Below are 16,459 nucleotides of genomic sequence, written 5' to 3'. Positions count from 1 at the left end.
CTGTGCCCCGCCGGGCCCCGGGGCAGACCCGGCCACCAGGTGGTCATACCAGGAGCACCAGACAACACCGCTCCCAGGTCCATGAGGGCACGCAAACCTCTCCACCACGATAAAGTGATGGTTCCTGGAGAGGCACTTATTTATTTATTTATTTATTTATTATTTAATAGACGACATTATGAATTCTTTTGTGTTTGTTGTTGTGCTTAGAGGTTGGTAGATACATAAGATTTTTATTTAGACAATAACTCAAAATAAATTATTTTTGTAGACTGTGTGTGTGTGTGTGTGTGTGTGTGTGTGTGTGTGTGTGTGTGTGTGTGTGTGAATGATTGTACTGTACATACTGTATATGACTGACAGAAAATGAGTAAGATCAGTGTGGAGTCCTAGATTTCAGGTAAGGATGCCCTCTAATGGTGTGGTGCTGAAATGTCTTGGATAGATGTCTTCTGTCAAAATGATTACTGTTCTTCTGATTTTTTTTTTTATTCTAACTTATTCGTTTCACTCATTTGGTAATTCAAAGTTTGTATAATTAAAATCTAAAACAGAATGAAGTATGTTTTCATGTTTTCATTGCGTGGTTGATTTCAAATTAAATATGTTCTTTTTATCATTAGATTTAAATAATATGTTTCTTTTCACATGATATTACCTTAATTCTTAAATCAGTTTTACAAAATGTACTTCCATGACACTGTGCATTATATTTAATGTAACACTTTATTTTTCCTTTTGAGTATTTATTTTAGCTCGACTGTTATATGTTTTGATACATTATCCAGACTTTCATCATCTCACTGAAGTATAACTGCACAGTTCATATCCAACCATGAGTGTAATAATAGCAGTAGCCATGTTCGTTTTGCAGGCTAACCAATAGCTATCTACAGTACTAGACAGTAGAAGTCTTGCAGAAGTCTGGTCATTTTTGGGTGAGATGATCTATCTATTCTACAAAGGAAGGTGCTGCTGTCAGTTCTTTAACTTGTGAGGGTGTACTGATGATACAGAGCCAGGACCATGCATTGGACAAGAATTATTTATTTTTAGCAAAAGTGCTATATATATAATACAGTATTCACCCCCTTTTATTTCCTCCATGCATCCCAAGCAGTTGTGTTGTTCGGTTCTGATGCAAATTTGGAAATGGTGACATTCTGTCAATATTCAGTCTATTTTATGAGGAGATATTATCTGGTGGCCAGGTCAGCGTGGCTCTGCTATACATTGATATTGACACTGCATAGACCTAGCCTACAATTGTGACAGCAGAAAAACATATTTCTTTTCTTTCCTTATATTTCCTTAGGCATGAAGGCATCTCAGGGTGATGTTTATGGCGTTGTTCATTTTATCAATGGCCCTAAAGCTTTTATGCCTCTATATGTGAAATACCAAGAACAATTACACGACACAAAAGAAATAAAGATCTTGTAAAATGCGATAAAATATGAGAAACCTTATTAAACCACCCTGCAAATCTCCCTGTATTAATGCTACAAGCAACAAACCCTTCGAGTCTTTAGCACTTAGTAAGCGCTGGTTTGCTCAGGGTTAGACAGCTACAGAACAGTACCTATTAAATAAATCTTTTACGACGTGCAATTTGCAGCTATCCAGCTATCTATTATGATTAAGAGAAATAGTAGATTATCTCAGAATTAATTCATGTAAATTTACAGCCTTTTTCCAAAGTGCAGACATTTTAAAGGCCTGTAAAAAAAAACTGTTCAGAAATCGCATCTAATTGGAATCTCATTTGGAATTCATATGATTTAATAGAAAGTAGTCGCTGTAATGTTTGCAGTAGTTATCTGTCCATCAGGTTTTAATGCATTTATTTATTTATTTATTTCCTATCCACTAAAAGACATTCCAATAATATTCCCCTCTCCCACTTTCTCTCGCTCTCTCTTTCCTAATCTCTCTCATTTCATATCTCACATGAAAAGTAATATATACATTGGAGAGAGAGATGGAGAGATATACAGAGGAGAAGAGGCAAGGAGATGGTTAAAACTCCAAAGGAGGAGGAGAAACCTGACAAATGGGAAAGGAGAGAAAGAGATAAAGCAGGAGAGAGAGAGAGAGTGAGTGAGGAGAGAGAGAGAAGGAGAGGCAGTAAAAACCAGTAAAAAAACATCCCTGCTGGTGTGATCACTGGAGAGAGAGAGTGTGTGTGTGTGTGTTCTTGGGGAGAGTGTGCTGTTTATTAGTCTTAAGAGTGTGCATGAATGTAGAGATTTACTAAATTACTAAATGAGGACAATATCACTGCGTTCCTAAAGGAACAGCCTCGAAAGACAACAGCCTTCAGAGTAAGTTATCAAGTCTGCTGTTAGCTGTGTGTCCAGTTGCATTGCTTTCCATTTGTTACAGTCTTTTTCCTTACCATCATTTAACAAAGAGAAACATGTGTGTGTGTGATTTGTGATTTTTTAGTCTCTATAGGTGCTGGAGACCCAACAAACACCTGAGGAGCTACAAGTCTCTGCGTCCAACCCCCCCCCTCCCAATAATCTCTCCCTGCTATGTCTGTGTCTCGACTCTCAGCATGGCTAGATCAAATCGAGTGATCACAGTCTTGTGCACAAATGGACACATTAATGCTGTCCTTCTTGGTCTCATTCCAAAACAGAACCCTTAGGAGCGAAAGACAAAAGCAGGAGACAGACTCCAAATCTACTTTCACCGTCTTTTAAAAGTAATAAAGCGGTTTGTGTCACTCGTTCACAGCTTCTCAGGAACACTTAACAGGAGGATATTGTGTGAGGACATTTGGTACAGGACGAGCATTCCGGAGCACACAGAGACTTTAAATGTAACCCGAGCAGTTCTTCTCCAGCAGGGAACTCTTCTGTGAGCACACTAAAGGAGATGCCGGGTAACGAAGTGCACAACTTCTCACTGAGCTGCAACCAGAGCTTGGAATCTTTAATGCTTAGCAACCTCTCAAATCTGGAGGCAGTGTTTCGTATGGGTCAAGGACTGGAGCTTGGGCAGAAGAAGAACTGGGCAGCACTGTTGATCATGTTAATCGTGGTTGTCACGATCACAGGGAACATCCTTGTCATTATGGCTGTCACACTGGAGCGGAAATTGCAGAACGCCACTAATTACTTCCTCATGTCACTGGCTGTAGCTGATATGCTATTGGGCCTCCTTGTCATGCCCATCTCCATGGTGACCATCTTGTATGGTGGGTATTTTATTTCTTCATTATTGTGATGTTAGCACTGTGTTTTAAAATTTGCATACATACATTATTCTAGAGACGCAAAAACGTATTGCTGAGTTTTTATTATAGGGATTACACTGATACGTTTCATTTTACAGTATATATGGCTTTTATAAGAACTTTGTCTGTGGTTGTCCGAAGGTCAAGTGTTTCCTGAGATTATTAAGGAAACACACAATCGTGAGAACGGTACAACTCTGTCCAACTCTGTCTGCCTTTGTGTCAAAGGATGTACATGCACATATGTAGATGTGTAATACAAATACACAACATATGTGAAGATACTGTACATTAGTGGAACGTATAATGAATCAATATAGAGGGTAAACAAAGTATATCGAAGGAATGGAATCTGCTGCCACAGACATTTAAGAACATAAATACATTGCAAGAGAAGTGACATGTGGATACAGTGTACATGTGGTAGAAATGGTGGTTAAATGATGAGCTCCACGGATGGGGTTTGGAATCTTTCCTCTGGTCTGTTTGCATGTTTTCCCCATGTGAGTTCTCTCTGGTACTTTGGTTTTCTCTCACAATCCACAGTTGGTGTTGGTTAATTGGTGTTTCCAAACTGGCCATAGTGCATAAGCATAATTAGTTAATTAATATTCAGAATATAGATATATAATTCTACCTAATGACAAAATCATTCTTCCAGAAACAAAGTTAACTTAATTACATAAAAACAAATAGTCCCTAGTGCATGTTTAGTGTTATACAATGTGGCTCCATACATAGAGGTGTCAGCATCACGTCGCTGTGCGTTCACCACTGGGTGTTTGTTAAAGTCCACTTCTCAGTTGGTCCAGTAGTATTGGAACACACAGTCCTTTATATTTGTTAATAAGTTGTCGTATGTGATGTGCTTGCTGTGTTTCCTGGTAAAGTCTATTGCAGCCTTGGAATAGATTCTTAATCCAGCCATGAGAACGATTTCAATATATTTTTTATTTGGCAAAGGCAATCTAAAAAATATACGTAATTTAAAATTCTGCATGGACATTTTTGAAGACAAAAGAAATTGTGTACTTCCCCTATGTACAGTACATCCTGTCCCAAAAGACTACATACTTTAAAAAACTGCTAGAAAATTCTTCTAAGCAGCCAGAGATGCTATAAGTCGAGTGACTGCTGTTTAAAATAAAATATGGAACCGTAAAGCATAATACTCATACCCATCATCCATTTGACTGACTAGTGAAGGTGTTACCAGCAATGTTGGGTGTAAAGCGTTAGAGTACTTGGATTACTTTTTTGATGTAACGAGTAATCTAACGCGTAGTTATTTAGTTATATTTTTAAAAATGTAATCCGTTATTCAGGCAATTTATGTAATCCCTGAGTCAGACAGCAGTCATTCTGTTAGCGTGTTTTTATTTAAGTCGTCCTACAAGCCCCGCCTCCGATAACCCGCCCCCCTCTCTGTTATTCCCACTGTTATACACCCTATTTTACCCATGTGGTTTGACTCGCGGTGAGAAGTGGTGTTAGGCACAGTGAGCCGCGGCGAGTGACTGCCCACCATTCCGTAAAGTTCTGCAAGGTCAGCGCGCTTCCGCGAGGGCCGACGCACGGAAAGATGAAGACCTAATCACAGCGCCAAAACTTGTGGTGAATCATAGGGCAGTGTGTTAAGGCTCTGAGTTATGGATCCGAGGATCGCCGGTTTGAGCCCCAGCTCTGCCCGGTTGTTGCTGTTGGGCCCTTGAGCAAGGCCCTTAACCCTGTCTGCTCCGGGGGCGCCGTAAAATGGCTGACCCTGCACTCTGACCCCTGCCTACCAAGAAGAAGCTGGGATATGTGAAGAATTAAGCAATTCACTGCATGTATCAGATCATTCATGTTTCATCATCATCATCATGTTAAGATCATTTACTGCTATCTGTTTCATCCAAATGAGGATGGGTTCCCTGTTGAGTCTGGTTCCTCTCAAGGTTTCTTCCTATTACCATCTCAGGGAGTTTTTCCTTGCCACTGTCGCCCTCGGCTTTCTCACCAGGGACAAACTGACCATCTTGATTCATACAAATTCACATTTCATACAAACTTAAATAATTCTTTTGACTGTGTAAAGCTGCTTTGCGGCAATGAAATTTGCTAAAAGCGCTATACAAATATAATATAATATAATTGAATTGAATTGAATGTATGACTGTGTATGTGACAAATTATTTTTTTTTTATGAACCGTACTTACGGCCACCACGCGAAACCGTGTAGGTGAGATGGGGGTATTAGTAGGTGAGATGGGGTATTAGTAGGTGAGATGGGGGTATTAGTAGGTGAGATAGGGGTATTAGTAGGTGAGATGGGGTATTAGTAGGTGAGATGGGGGTATTAGTAGGTGAGATAGGGGTATTAGTAGGTGAGATGGGGGTATTAGTAGGTGAGATGGGGATATTAGTAGGTGAGATAGGGGTATTAGTAGGTGAGATAGGGGTATTTGTAAGTGGGATAGGGGTATTAGTAGGTGAGATAGGGGTATTAGTAGGTGAGATGGGGATATTAGTAGGTGAGATAGGGGTATTAGTAGATGAGATAGGGTATTAGTAGGTGAGATAGGTGTATTAGTAGGTGAGATAGGGGTATTTGTAGGTGGGATAGGGGGATTAGTAGGTGAGATAGGGGTATTAGTAGGTGAGATGGGGGTATTAGTAGGTGAGATGGGGATATTAGTAGGTGAGATAGGGGTATTAGTAGGTGAGATAGGGGTATTAGTAGGTGAGATGGGGTTTTAGTAGGTGAGATGGGGATATTAGTAGGTGAGATAGGGGTATTAGTAGGTGAGATAGGGGTATTAGTAGGTGAAATGGGGGTATTAGTAGGTGAGATAGGAGTATTAGTAGGTGAGATGGGGTATTAGTACGGGAGATGGGGTATTAGTAGGTGAGATAGAGGTATTAGTAGGTGAGATGGGGTATTAGTAGGTGAGATGGGGGTATTAGTAGGTGAGATAGGGGTATTAGTAGGTGAGATAGGAGTATTAGTAGGTGAGATGGGGTATTAGTAGGTGAGATAGGGGTATTAGTAGGTGAGATAGGGGTATTAGTAGGTGAGATGGGGTATTAGTAGGTGAGATGGGGGTATTAGTAGGTGAGATAGGAGTATTAGTAGGTGAGATGGGGTATTAGTAGGTGAGATAGGGGTATTAGTAGGTGAGATAGGGGTATTAGTAGGTGAGATGGGGTATTAGTAGGTAAGATGGGGGTATTAGTAGGTGAGATGGGGTATTAGTAGGTGAGATAGGGGTATTAGTAGGTGAGATGGGGGTATTAGTAGGTGAGATAGGAGTATTAGTAGGTGAGATGGGGTATTAGTAGGTGAGATAGGGGTATTAGTAGGTGAGATAGGGGTATTAGTAGGTGAGGGTATTAGTGGACCAGTGCACACACAGTGTCAGATTCTGCCCTCTAAGACTGGAACGTAACGTGATCTGCTGTTGTAACCTATTCCTCTTAAAGTACTTTTTTTTGCATGTTTAGATGCTTTTATGTTCATCATAGTTGGAAAAACTGATTATTTGAGCCTCTTTCAGACAGCATGAGCCAATTTGGTATTTTTCCTCCCACAGAACTTCCATTAGACCAATTCCTGAAATCAGCTCATATGGTACCCACTAATAACGCCCTGCTTAAAGTCACAGAAATGACACTTTTTCTTCATTCTAACGTTAGATGTAAAAACTACCTAAACCTTTTACTCTGTATCTGCATGATTTATTCATTTATTTCATTATTATTATTTTTTTATTATCAGTTTAGCAAATTACAAATGTGTGCATTAGCATATGGAATGTAGATCTACAACCCATAATAAACATGTGTTAAAACATATTGTATAAAAGATCACAATCCCACCCACACATACTTGTTCACATAAAGTTTCATATTCATGCATATTGCCCCTTTATTTTACATACTAGCATCTCATTTACTTACGTTATTTATTCTATAGGCCAAGAAGTTATAGAAGTTAAGTAACACCAAGGTTATAGTGAAACCTAAACACATTCAAATAGTGTTTAGACACCTCCTACATTTCTGACATATATCTTACCCTTCTCTGACTAACATTAATGCAGCTATAAAATGTGCTACAGTTATTTGTAGAATGGGCCTCAACAACTAACAACTATTAATATAATTTTGCCAGATTAAACTGTAGTCTATCATGTACTGTATTGCGCTGATTTTTTTCCCCCATGGATTATGGAGTGGAGCTGATGCGTATAAACATGCTGTCTCCCATCCATATTACATTTAAGGACAATTTGTAGATTTTCAAAACAAATGCAAAAGCTTCTTTTAGAAGAAAAAAAAGATAGAGAGAGAATTCAGTATGTGGCAGTGAGGCTGTGATCAAGCGACGTGGAACAGATCGGGTTAATGGTAATGGTGCAGTTTGTCTCTCGACTCTTGAAAAGCCCTTAAGGAGTTCCACCATCCCGGGATTTGCCCGTCTTATCTGAAATACTCACCAACACAAGTTAAACAACATTTTAATTCAACGGCAATCTACTATTTCGTTAACCTTTATCTTTGATAATGAACTCTGATAATAGAGTTCATTGTTCTTTTACATTCTTGTGGTCTTTCAAAAAAAAATAACTCCACAGATGTGATAACCTGGTCGTCAGCTGACTTCGTTTTATCGCCCCACAACGTTACTGAGTCTAGACCTGAGTAACTGATCAACCCCAGATCATAACACTGTCTCCAGAGGCTTGTACAGTGGACACTATGCATGATGGGAGCATCGCTTCATGTCCTTCCCTTCTCACCCTGACACGCCCATCACTCTGGAATAGGGTCAGTCTGGACTCATCAGGTCACATGACCTTTTCCAAGTGCACTAAAGTCTCATCTTGATGCTTTATGATCTTCATGAGGGACTGAAACATTTTTTTCTGACAAGTCTCACTAACAAGTGGTTTTCTTATAAACACACAGCTGTTTTGTCCCAATCCTGGGGGATCTCATTACACTGTGTGTGTGTGTGTGTGTGCGCGTGTGTGTGTGTGTGTGTGTGGAAATGCTCTTACTTTCACTAATACACACAGCTCTGGTTTCTACTGGTGACTTTTCTGATGCAACTTGTACAATTTTAGTATTATATGTTCACTACAAGATGAAATATGGCCCATTACTGTAGGTATAAAATGACTGAGATCTGAAAAGGCTCTGAGTTACTGAGTGTTGGACATAAAGGATTTTATGAAATGCATATATTTAGGGTAGACATGTTTTTAGGACAAACAGAGACAAAGCGATCTATATATATATATAGTATAATAACCTCCTGTGAAACTGTTTCACAGGTAAGTAGGGTGGCACACACCTTCCAGGGTATGGGTACACTAGGGATCCTGACATCTCATTTGTTGCTGGGCTCTGGCATCACTGCTTTTTTCAGTGAAGAAGTGCTATAATTGTGTAAGTTCATCATGAAAAAAGTGAATACCATGTTCCCTCATTGCTCCTAAAACAGCTCTCACAGGAACCAAACAGGGCAAATCCTAATTAACTGCTTAAGCTAAACTGGACCTCTAAATTTGAAAAAGAATTGACTATAATGAGCTCTCTAATTGGTGAGCTTCTCACCTTGTCATGAGAGTAAGCTCAGGAACTATGCAGAGGAACGTTGTCCTTTTGGTCACTATGATAAGGTCAGTGATGGTGATGAACCAGATAACAGAGGGCTTTTTCCTTCACCACTGCAGACGGGTAGATTGTATCACCCCTTCCCTGACCCAATTCATCGACATGCAATTTTTACAGACATATGTGAATTAGATCCCAAAATACTTCTCTGCCAAGGGCAAGGTCTCTCCCCTCACCTGAATAAACCATTCCACCTTTCTGTCTCATATCCTGATCTCCATCCAAGCCATTTCACATCAATAGTACAAATGGGTGTCAGACGACCAGTTTATATGAACAGCATCTCCAAATAACAGTGTTGCTTCTCCTATAAGCAAGCCTGACATGCTGAATCCTTGTTTTACCACCATGACACCACCATGTCAGCCTTCCTGTCACACATTCTTGCAGCTGCTTATACAATTGAGATTGTGTCTACAGCATCACTTGGTACACATGAGATGTTTTCTTGGGGATATGAGTTAAATTCAGCTCTCATTAAAGCTTCAGCCAGAGGCTCCTACAGAACCCTTAAATTCTCCTGTGTTTACCAGGTAAATGGTCAGAATCCAACTCATCCACTTCTGGTTATCAGCTAATTCTGTACAGACTATGCGGCACAGAGAATGATCTCTTATGCCTTAGTCCAAGGTGTTATGAGTAAAACAATGTGTTAAACTTTGTTACTGACGAGGTGTTTGCACAGAAGTCTAATAACATTAACATCAAATCAGATTTAGATCCATGTTCCAAACTTTCCATTCCAAGAGTCTAATCTGTATCACCACATGACTGTCAGATGCTTGACATTGCACCTGAACCCTATGCATCATCTTGCAGGTGGTAAACTCACACAGAGGCCCAGTGTGAGCTCATTTATTCACTGCATTGCGCTTTTAAGTCTGAGAGCATTGCAGAGGTAAAAGGTGCTTTTGCACATCACCGCATGATTTTACAACCATAATTAGCTACAGCCTTGGATAAGAATAGGGAGCCCTGCTGCGCCAGTGTCTGACTCAGTCTTTATTAGTCATCTGCCACCTGCAAATTAGATTTTTTTTCTTTAACCATTATAACATTATAAAAAAAACATCAATGAAATGTATTTGATGTTTGTGTGTGTGTGTGTGTGTGTGTGTGTGTGTGTGTATGCACGTTAAGGTTATTCATGGCCGCTTCCGCCCCTCCTGTGCCCACTCTGGATCTACTTCGATGTGTTGCTGTCCACGGCATCAATCATGCATCTGTGTGCTATCTCAGTAGATCGCTATATTGCTATCCGCAATCCATTAGCCCACAGCCGTGCCAAGTCTGCTTGGCGTGCCCGTGCCAAGATTACTGCTGTCTGGGCCATCTCTGCAGGTGAGTTACACGTACTCCATTGCTATTACTCTTACCAAGCCCTGTTTTGATTGCTTCCTGCTGTCATTCAATCCAAACTACTTAAATTGATTGTTTCATAAAAAAAAAAATCTTATTTTTTATTTTTATAAAGGGTGGGATAGAAGTGCTAAGGTTATTTCAGTAAAATACAAGCCAAAAAATGAAGACAACTAAATGAGAAATAGACATCTTAGAAATTTACAAATAGAAAGAAGATTTCAGTCATTTTGGAACAACTAAATAATAGTGACGGCAGTGTGTAATCTGTCTCAGAGATGTTGCCAGGGAAAAAGAAAGGGCTTTTGTATGTTAGAGACTGTAGAGGGAGATGGAATCAGGATTAAATAGCAGGTGTTGGAAATGTAATTCATCACAACCAATAAAGGGTGTTGAAATGGCTAAGAGTTCTCCAGGGGTCTAAAAATGTTAACGATGTCCACTTAAATGGTCACCAATTTACTTTGACATTGGGCCTTTTTTTTGTTGTTGCTGTAAGGAAGAAACCTGCTAACCAAAATTTAAGGCCCAGCTAAAGGTTAACTGCATGTGCTAAATGTATTAAGTGAATATCTGACTCCAAATAACACATTTGTTAACCTGTATCTGATGCCAGCTTATAAGGTTAATGTAACTGATTTCAAACAATGCACGTGAGTCCAATCAATCAGGGTAAAGTATTAGAAAGAGATTCTGCCTCTCATTGTTTCCTTACTAATACTGTATATGTACCGCTGTTAATCCTTAAGTGGACGAGGCATGTAATGTTTTACAACAGGGTGTGATTGAACATTATGTTTTTGGTAATTGACCTTCTGGGATGATCACACAGGATTAGAATCTAATAAACACAAAGCACAAATTGATGATTATATAAATACAGTATTTCAAAGGGAACTCCAAAAATGCGGGATACAAAAGATCAATAAACAGTGAGCTGCCAAGAGCACATGGACTGCTATGTCTGAGCTGTATTTAGTAATCAGACTCGGTCACTTAAATTAAAGTTCAAGTCACATCATTTATACACTGGGAGGTTATGCATATTTAGAGGTAGATTATGTAACTGCTAAGCTGACTTTCTGGGCTCCACATTTAGACCAGGCACCTGTGTAATTCACACTTCCAATGTTGCCAGGTTTTTTCTTGACTGAAAAATGCAAGCGCTTTCCTTTAAACCAGAACAACAAACTGACAAACTGATCATTCTATTTCATACATATTTCCTTAACATTTTTGAACTTATTTCATGTTATCGATTCTGTAAAGCGGCTTTGTGCACTGATTATCAATAATTAACATGGTAGGGTCTTGGGCACACAAGGCTAATTCATGTCTGTGGGAAGCAAGGACTATCCTGTCTGGTCCAATCCCACGAAAAGCCAAAGCAGCACAACTGGCCAAGAAAGCCAATGTTGGCCACGATAGAAATGCTCCACAACACCCATCTTGCAAGGGACCTGGCACACAAACAGCCCAAGGCCACCAACCCGGCCATAAAACTCTCCAGATCCCAATCCGATCAAGCACACATGGGATGCACCAGACAAACAAGTCTGACCCATGGAGGCCTCACCCCATAACCCACAGCACCCAAAGGATCTGCTGTCAATGTTCTGTGCCAGACATCAGAGCACATGCTCAAAGGTCTTATGGGATCATGGGACCAATGGACATGAGTGTCACACAGGAACCGATACCATACTGGGTATAATGCTTTGTGTTGTCATGTTATGGCTGATTTGAATAGGACACCTTAAAATAGGTGCACACAAACATAGGAAGTGAAGCAAACAACAAAGTAATAAATTTTAAAAAGTGAGTGAGCTTGACCTCTGGCGGGCAAACATAACAGGCCGGGGGTTGACTGCCTATGATGAATGTAAGAATAGCTATTCACACACTGATCTGTGAATGAGCAGACTTTAACATATTGAAATAATTAAGGGTCTTGGCCAATTGACATGCCAGTATATTGCTGGATAAATAGTATTGGTTCTAATCATTACATAATCAATGCATGTTTTAATAATTGTATTTTTTTTATATATATAATATGGCTTAGACGAATTATTCAGCAGGACAACATGGGTGCAATAATGTGTGGACAATTTTGTGGTCATGAAATGCATAAATTCTCACTGCTTGCACTTAACTGAACTTGCAGTAAATATGGCTTTAGAATTTTCAGCGTCTGATTCTAGTTTGCCTTCTTTCTTCTTCACACAGGTATCTCCATGCCCATCCCAGTCCTAGGCCTCCATGACCACACCAAAGTGTTCAAAGAAGAAAGTTGCTTCCTGACAGACAGCTCATTTATGCTTATCGGCTCATTCATGGCTTTCTTCATGCCCCTAACCATCATGGTGGTAACATACTTTCTGACCATAAGTGCCCTCCAAACTGAGGCCACGCTTTGCCTGGACCGGTTGGTGCCACGCCCCAGATGGAGTGGCAGCCTGGCGCTGGGTTTCCTCCCTTATGAGAAGAAATTGTTTCTGCGGCGCTCATTGACCCTCAGCAATGAACAGAAAGCATCCAAAGTACTGGGCATTGTCTTCATCCTTTTTGTCGTCATGTGGTGCCCCTTTTTTGTCACAAATGTCTTGGTGGCTGTGTGTGACTCCACCATCTGCCACAGTGGCATTATCAGTGAGCTTCATAATGTGTTTGTGTGGATTGGATACCTGTCGTCAGCCGTGAATCCACTGGTCTATACTCTTTTCAATAAAACTTACCGTTCTGCTTTTGCTAGATATGTAAGATGTCAGTATAGAGAGGAGAGAAAACCCCTGAGACTCATTCTAGTCAACACCATCCCTCCATTAGTGTACCAGTCAGCACTAGCTGAGGCTCTGGGAGATTTCTCTACACCACTCACAAGTAAAAAGCCACAACCTTGTAGAAGAATCACTGAGGAAAGTGTTAGTTGTGTGTGATATTTTTCACATAAGCTTAAAAAAACATGTAGTGTAATTTTGTTGTGCAAATTTAGAGACATTTTTTTTCCAGCTTATTGAACATTTGAATCTTCTGAGACCAAGAACCTGGTAAGTTTTTGATCCACCTCTGCCTATGTTGGGGACGAACACTAAACCCAAGATAAAATCTCTACACAGTCTGCTTTGTTACATCAAAAGCAGTAGAGCAGATATTTATGGAGGACTACATGGACTCATTTAATATGAAAAGAATAAAATATGAACAACCCATCCATGTGAAAAATTGAAAATCAGTTTCAAGGTTCTTACACTAAGGTTCTTAGAAGAAAATGTCATGTGAAATATTTTTAATAATATAATATCTCTATAGAATAAGCTAAATTGTGCAGAAATGTGAATGGATTAAATGGCTTTTATTAAATGGGTGACAGTCTGGTCAGACCCACTCCCAGTCTCAGCCTGCTTGGCACATGGCTCACATGGCTCGTGTTTCTGGTAAGAACTTTTTGTCCCTCTTGTCTGTAAAATAATTTATTAAAATGAACAAAAAACACATTACAGCGTGGTAACATACCTCAAAAGATTTCCCAGACAATAATAAATCTATAGTAGCTTCATTAATATTCATAGCTACAACTGTGACTTTCTTACTTAAGGTTTCTTACTTTCGTCATTACAGTATTGTTGTTACGGTTTCAGATTCTCTGTGTGTGTGCCGTATCTCTGGGATAAGTAATGGAGTGTTGTAAGATTTAAATGAAACCATCACAGATAAACTGATTTCATTTTGTTCTAAATCAAACAGGAACAAGGGCATTGCAAGGTCAAATTGTTTTCTTACAAAATAAAACAAATTAACCTGCACTTTACATTTAAAAAGAATCACGACAGAGGAGTGTTTTTTGTTAGTGTGTGTGTGTGTGTGCGTGTGTTCGGTGGGTTCTTTGTGGGGGGTTGAAGGCAAGAAGAGGAGGCACACACTGTGATGACTGTCACATGCTCACACACACACACACACTAAAGGAATGAATGCTTTTTGACAGAGAAAAACAAGATACACACACGCGCACACTGATGTTAACTATACGAGTGATGCACGCGACTGAGACAGAGTATGGGAGATGATTACCCACAATTCCGCAGCGCGGAAAAAAACATCATGTGATGCTCTGCATCAAGACTCGCTCATTTTACAAGACGAAATTAATTACATTTTGCTCGTCTTGTGGAACACTCGCAAACCTGGTTACTTGCGATCTGAGGTTCCATCTTATTTATATTTAGAAAGTCTTGTGCAGGTGTTTTGTATGTATTTCTGTGAATAGATAAGTCTCAAATGCTTTTCTGAAATGCCAGCTGGGACTGTAGAACATGACCTCTGTTTGGTACCTTGACTACGTTAGGACTAAATAATTAATATATGTCAACTTACATCTGTAATCCTAATTAATGAGCTCCTCGATAAACATCCAAGGTTGGCACTAGATAGAGAAGCTCATGCCAGGCAGATCACATGAGGAAACAAAAACATTAGGCAACACATCAGTAAGGCTATAGCCTTTACCACTAAAGCCCACAAAAACTGATCAGTTACTTCACTGTGTTTATTTAAGGGACCACTTACCGTCCAGTGAAGCTTGTCCGGTTTGTGTTTAAAGAGTTGGCACAAGGAAAGATGTTTTTATGGAGTACAGGAAAACTTATCATCACTCAATTTTAGTTTCTGCCACACTTTTAAAAAGGACAACAAAACCACAACAACAAAAAATTGAGTTCCATCTTCAGATCAGTTTTCATGTCACAAAGCTGCTGCCACCACCGTCTTATATGTCCTGCAAAATAACAGAAAATAAGAGCAAATATATTGAAGTTTTAAGCAAATCCAGTAAAACCAAAGTGAAATATTTATAATTGAGCAATTATATTTTTTATACATTACAGACATACAGTCATTATACAGAGACAGGGATCAGTTTGTGATTAGCTACTAATGGCATGATCCTCCATCAGCACATACTGTAGCTGACAGCTTCCATATTTTGTCTTGTTCTTATGTTACAGAATGTATATTTATATTTATACTGGTCTTTAGTCTATATTGTGATGTATTTAATACTAATACACACTGTCCAGATTCTAATATTTTGGAATATGTCCGTGCAATCACAGAAGAAAAACTCCATAAATGTAATAACCTGGCTGTTCAGTACATTCAGCTTATTGTTTTATTGCCACATAACATTGCTGAGCCTCAAGAAGCCTAGGTGTATGAAAAAAGCACTGATACATTTCAGAGATTTGTTTTAATCAGACTTCTTAAATTAGTAATTAACAAGTGCAAAATGTGATGAATGTTATGAGGTGAAGTATGTAACTGGGGAGCTGATTTTAAGCCACTGAAATTAAGCCACTGAAATGATCATATTTTCTGGATCTAGTGAGAGTCCAAAATGCAGCCGCCAGGGTTCTCACTAGATCCAGAAAATACGATCATATAACCCCAATATTATCATCCCTGCACTGGCTACCTGTTCAGTTTAGAATTAATTACAAAATAGTATTACTTACATACAAGGCTTTAAATGGTTTAGCTCCCACATACCTAACCAGTCTTCTGATACGCTATAATCCACCACGTTCCCTAAGATCACAAAACTCTGGACTTCTGGTAATTCCCAGAAAATAAAAAAATCTACAAAAGGGGGTAGGGCTTTTTCATATTTAGCTCCAAAGCTTTGGAATAGCCTTCCAGACAGTGTTCGGGGCTCAGACACAGTTTTCCAGTTTAAAAGTAGACTCAAGACGCATCTCTTTAATCTGGCATACGCGTAACTCATCCCATAACTTCATACTTTAGTACATCTATCCTGATTGGCAACTACGCTAATTCTATCCATCTGTTCTGTACTTTTCTACCCATCCCGAGGCATCTGGAGATTGTACCAGCTTCAGTAGATAAAGGCCAACCCTGCGAGGATCCTGAGGCATCCAGAGAAGGACCAGCTCCACCTGAATTCTGCCTTATTATGATTGGAGCTACACATCCTGCTCCTGTGCTCCCAGTGATCCAGACCCCATCTGCACCAATGAGAGTGATGCCCTCTGCACCTACTGACTCCCTATGCTGAAGTGGACTTCATGTTAATTTAAAGAATTTCTGTTATATTGTATTGTACTTTCAGCTGCATAACACACATGGTGTTATAACATCTCTATCTGTTATCACCCAGATGAGGATGGGTTCCCTGTTGA

General features: G+C 39.6%; 1 protein-coding gene across 1 annotated transcript; it reads left to right on the top strand.

Annotated features, from left to right (window-relative positions):
- The first annotated feature begins 2,883 nt into the window (after positions 1–2,883).
- On the top strand, positions 2,884–13,204 carry htr2aa (5-hydroxytryptamine (serotonin) receptor 2A, genome duplicate a). Its single transcript, XM_053497093.1, has 3 exons — positions 2,884–3,205; positions 10,047–10,247; positions 12,495–13,204. The coding sequence occupies exons 1-3, from the start codon at positions 2,884–2,886 to the stop codon at positions 13,202–13,204; spliced, it is 1,233 nt and encodes a 410-aa protein (XP_053353068.1).
- The last annotated feature ends 3,255 nt before the right edge of the window (positions 13,205–16,459 follow it).

The sequence above is a fragment of the Clarias gariepinus genome, chromosome 5 (genome assembly GCF_024256425.1).
Source record: "Clarias gariepinus isolate MV-2021 ecotype Netherlands chromosome 5, CGAR_prim_01v2, whole genome shotgun sequence".
Lineage (NCBI taxonomy): Eukaryota > Metazoa > Chordata > Actinopteri > Siluriformes > Clariidae > Clarias > Clarias gariepinus.
This window is presented reverse-complemented; position numbering and strand designations above follow the sequence as displayed.

Coding starts and splice junctions, on each gene's coding strand:
- htr2aa (XM_053497093.1), top strand. CDS start 2,884: ATGCCGGGTAACGAAGTGCACAACTTCTCACTGAGCTGCAACCAGAGC. Junction 3,206..10,046: donor CATGGTGACCATCTTGTATG/GTGGGTATTTTA, acceptor ATGCACGTTAAG/GTTATTCATGGCCGCTTCCG. Junction 10,248..12,494: donor TGTCTGGGCCATCTCTGCAG/GTGAGTTACACG, acceptor TTCTTCACACAG/GTATCTCCATGCCCATCCCA.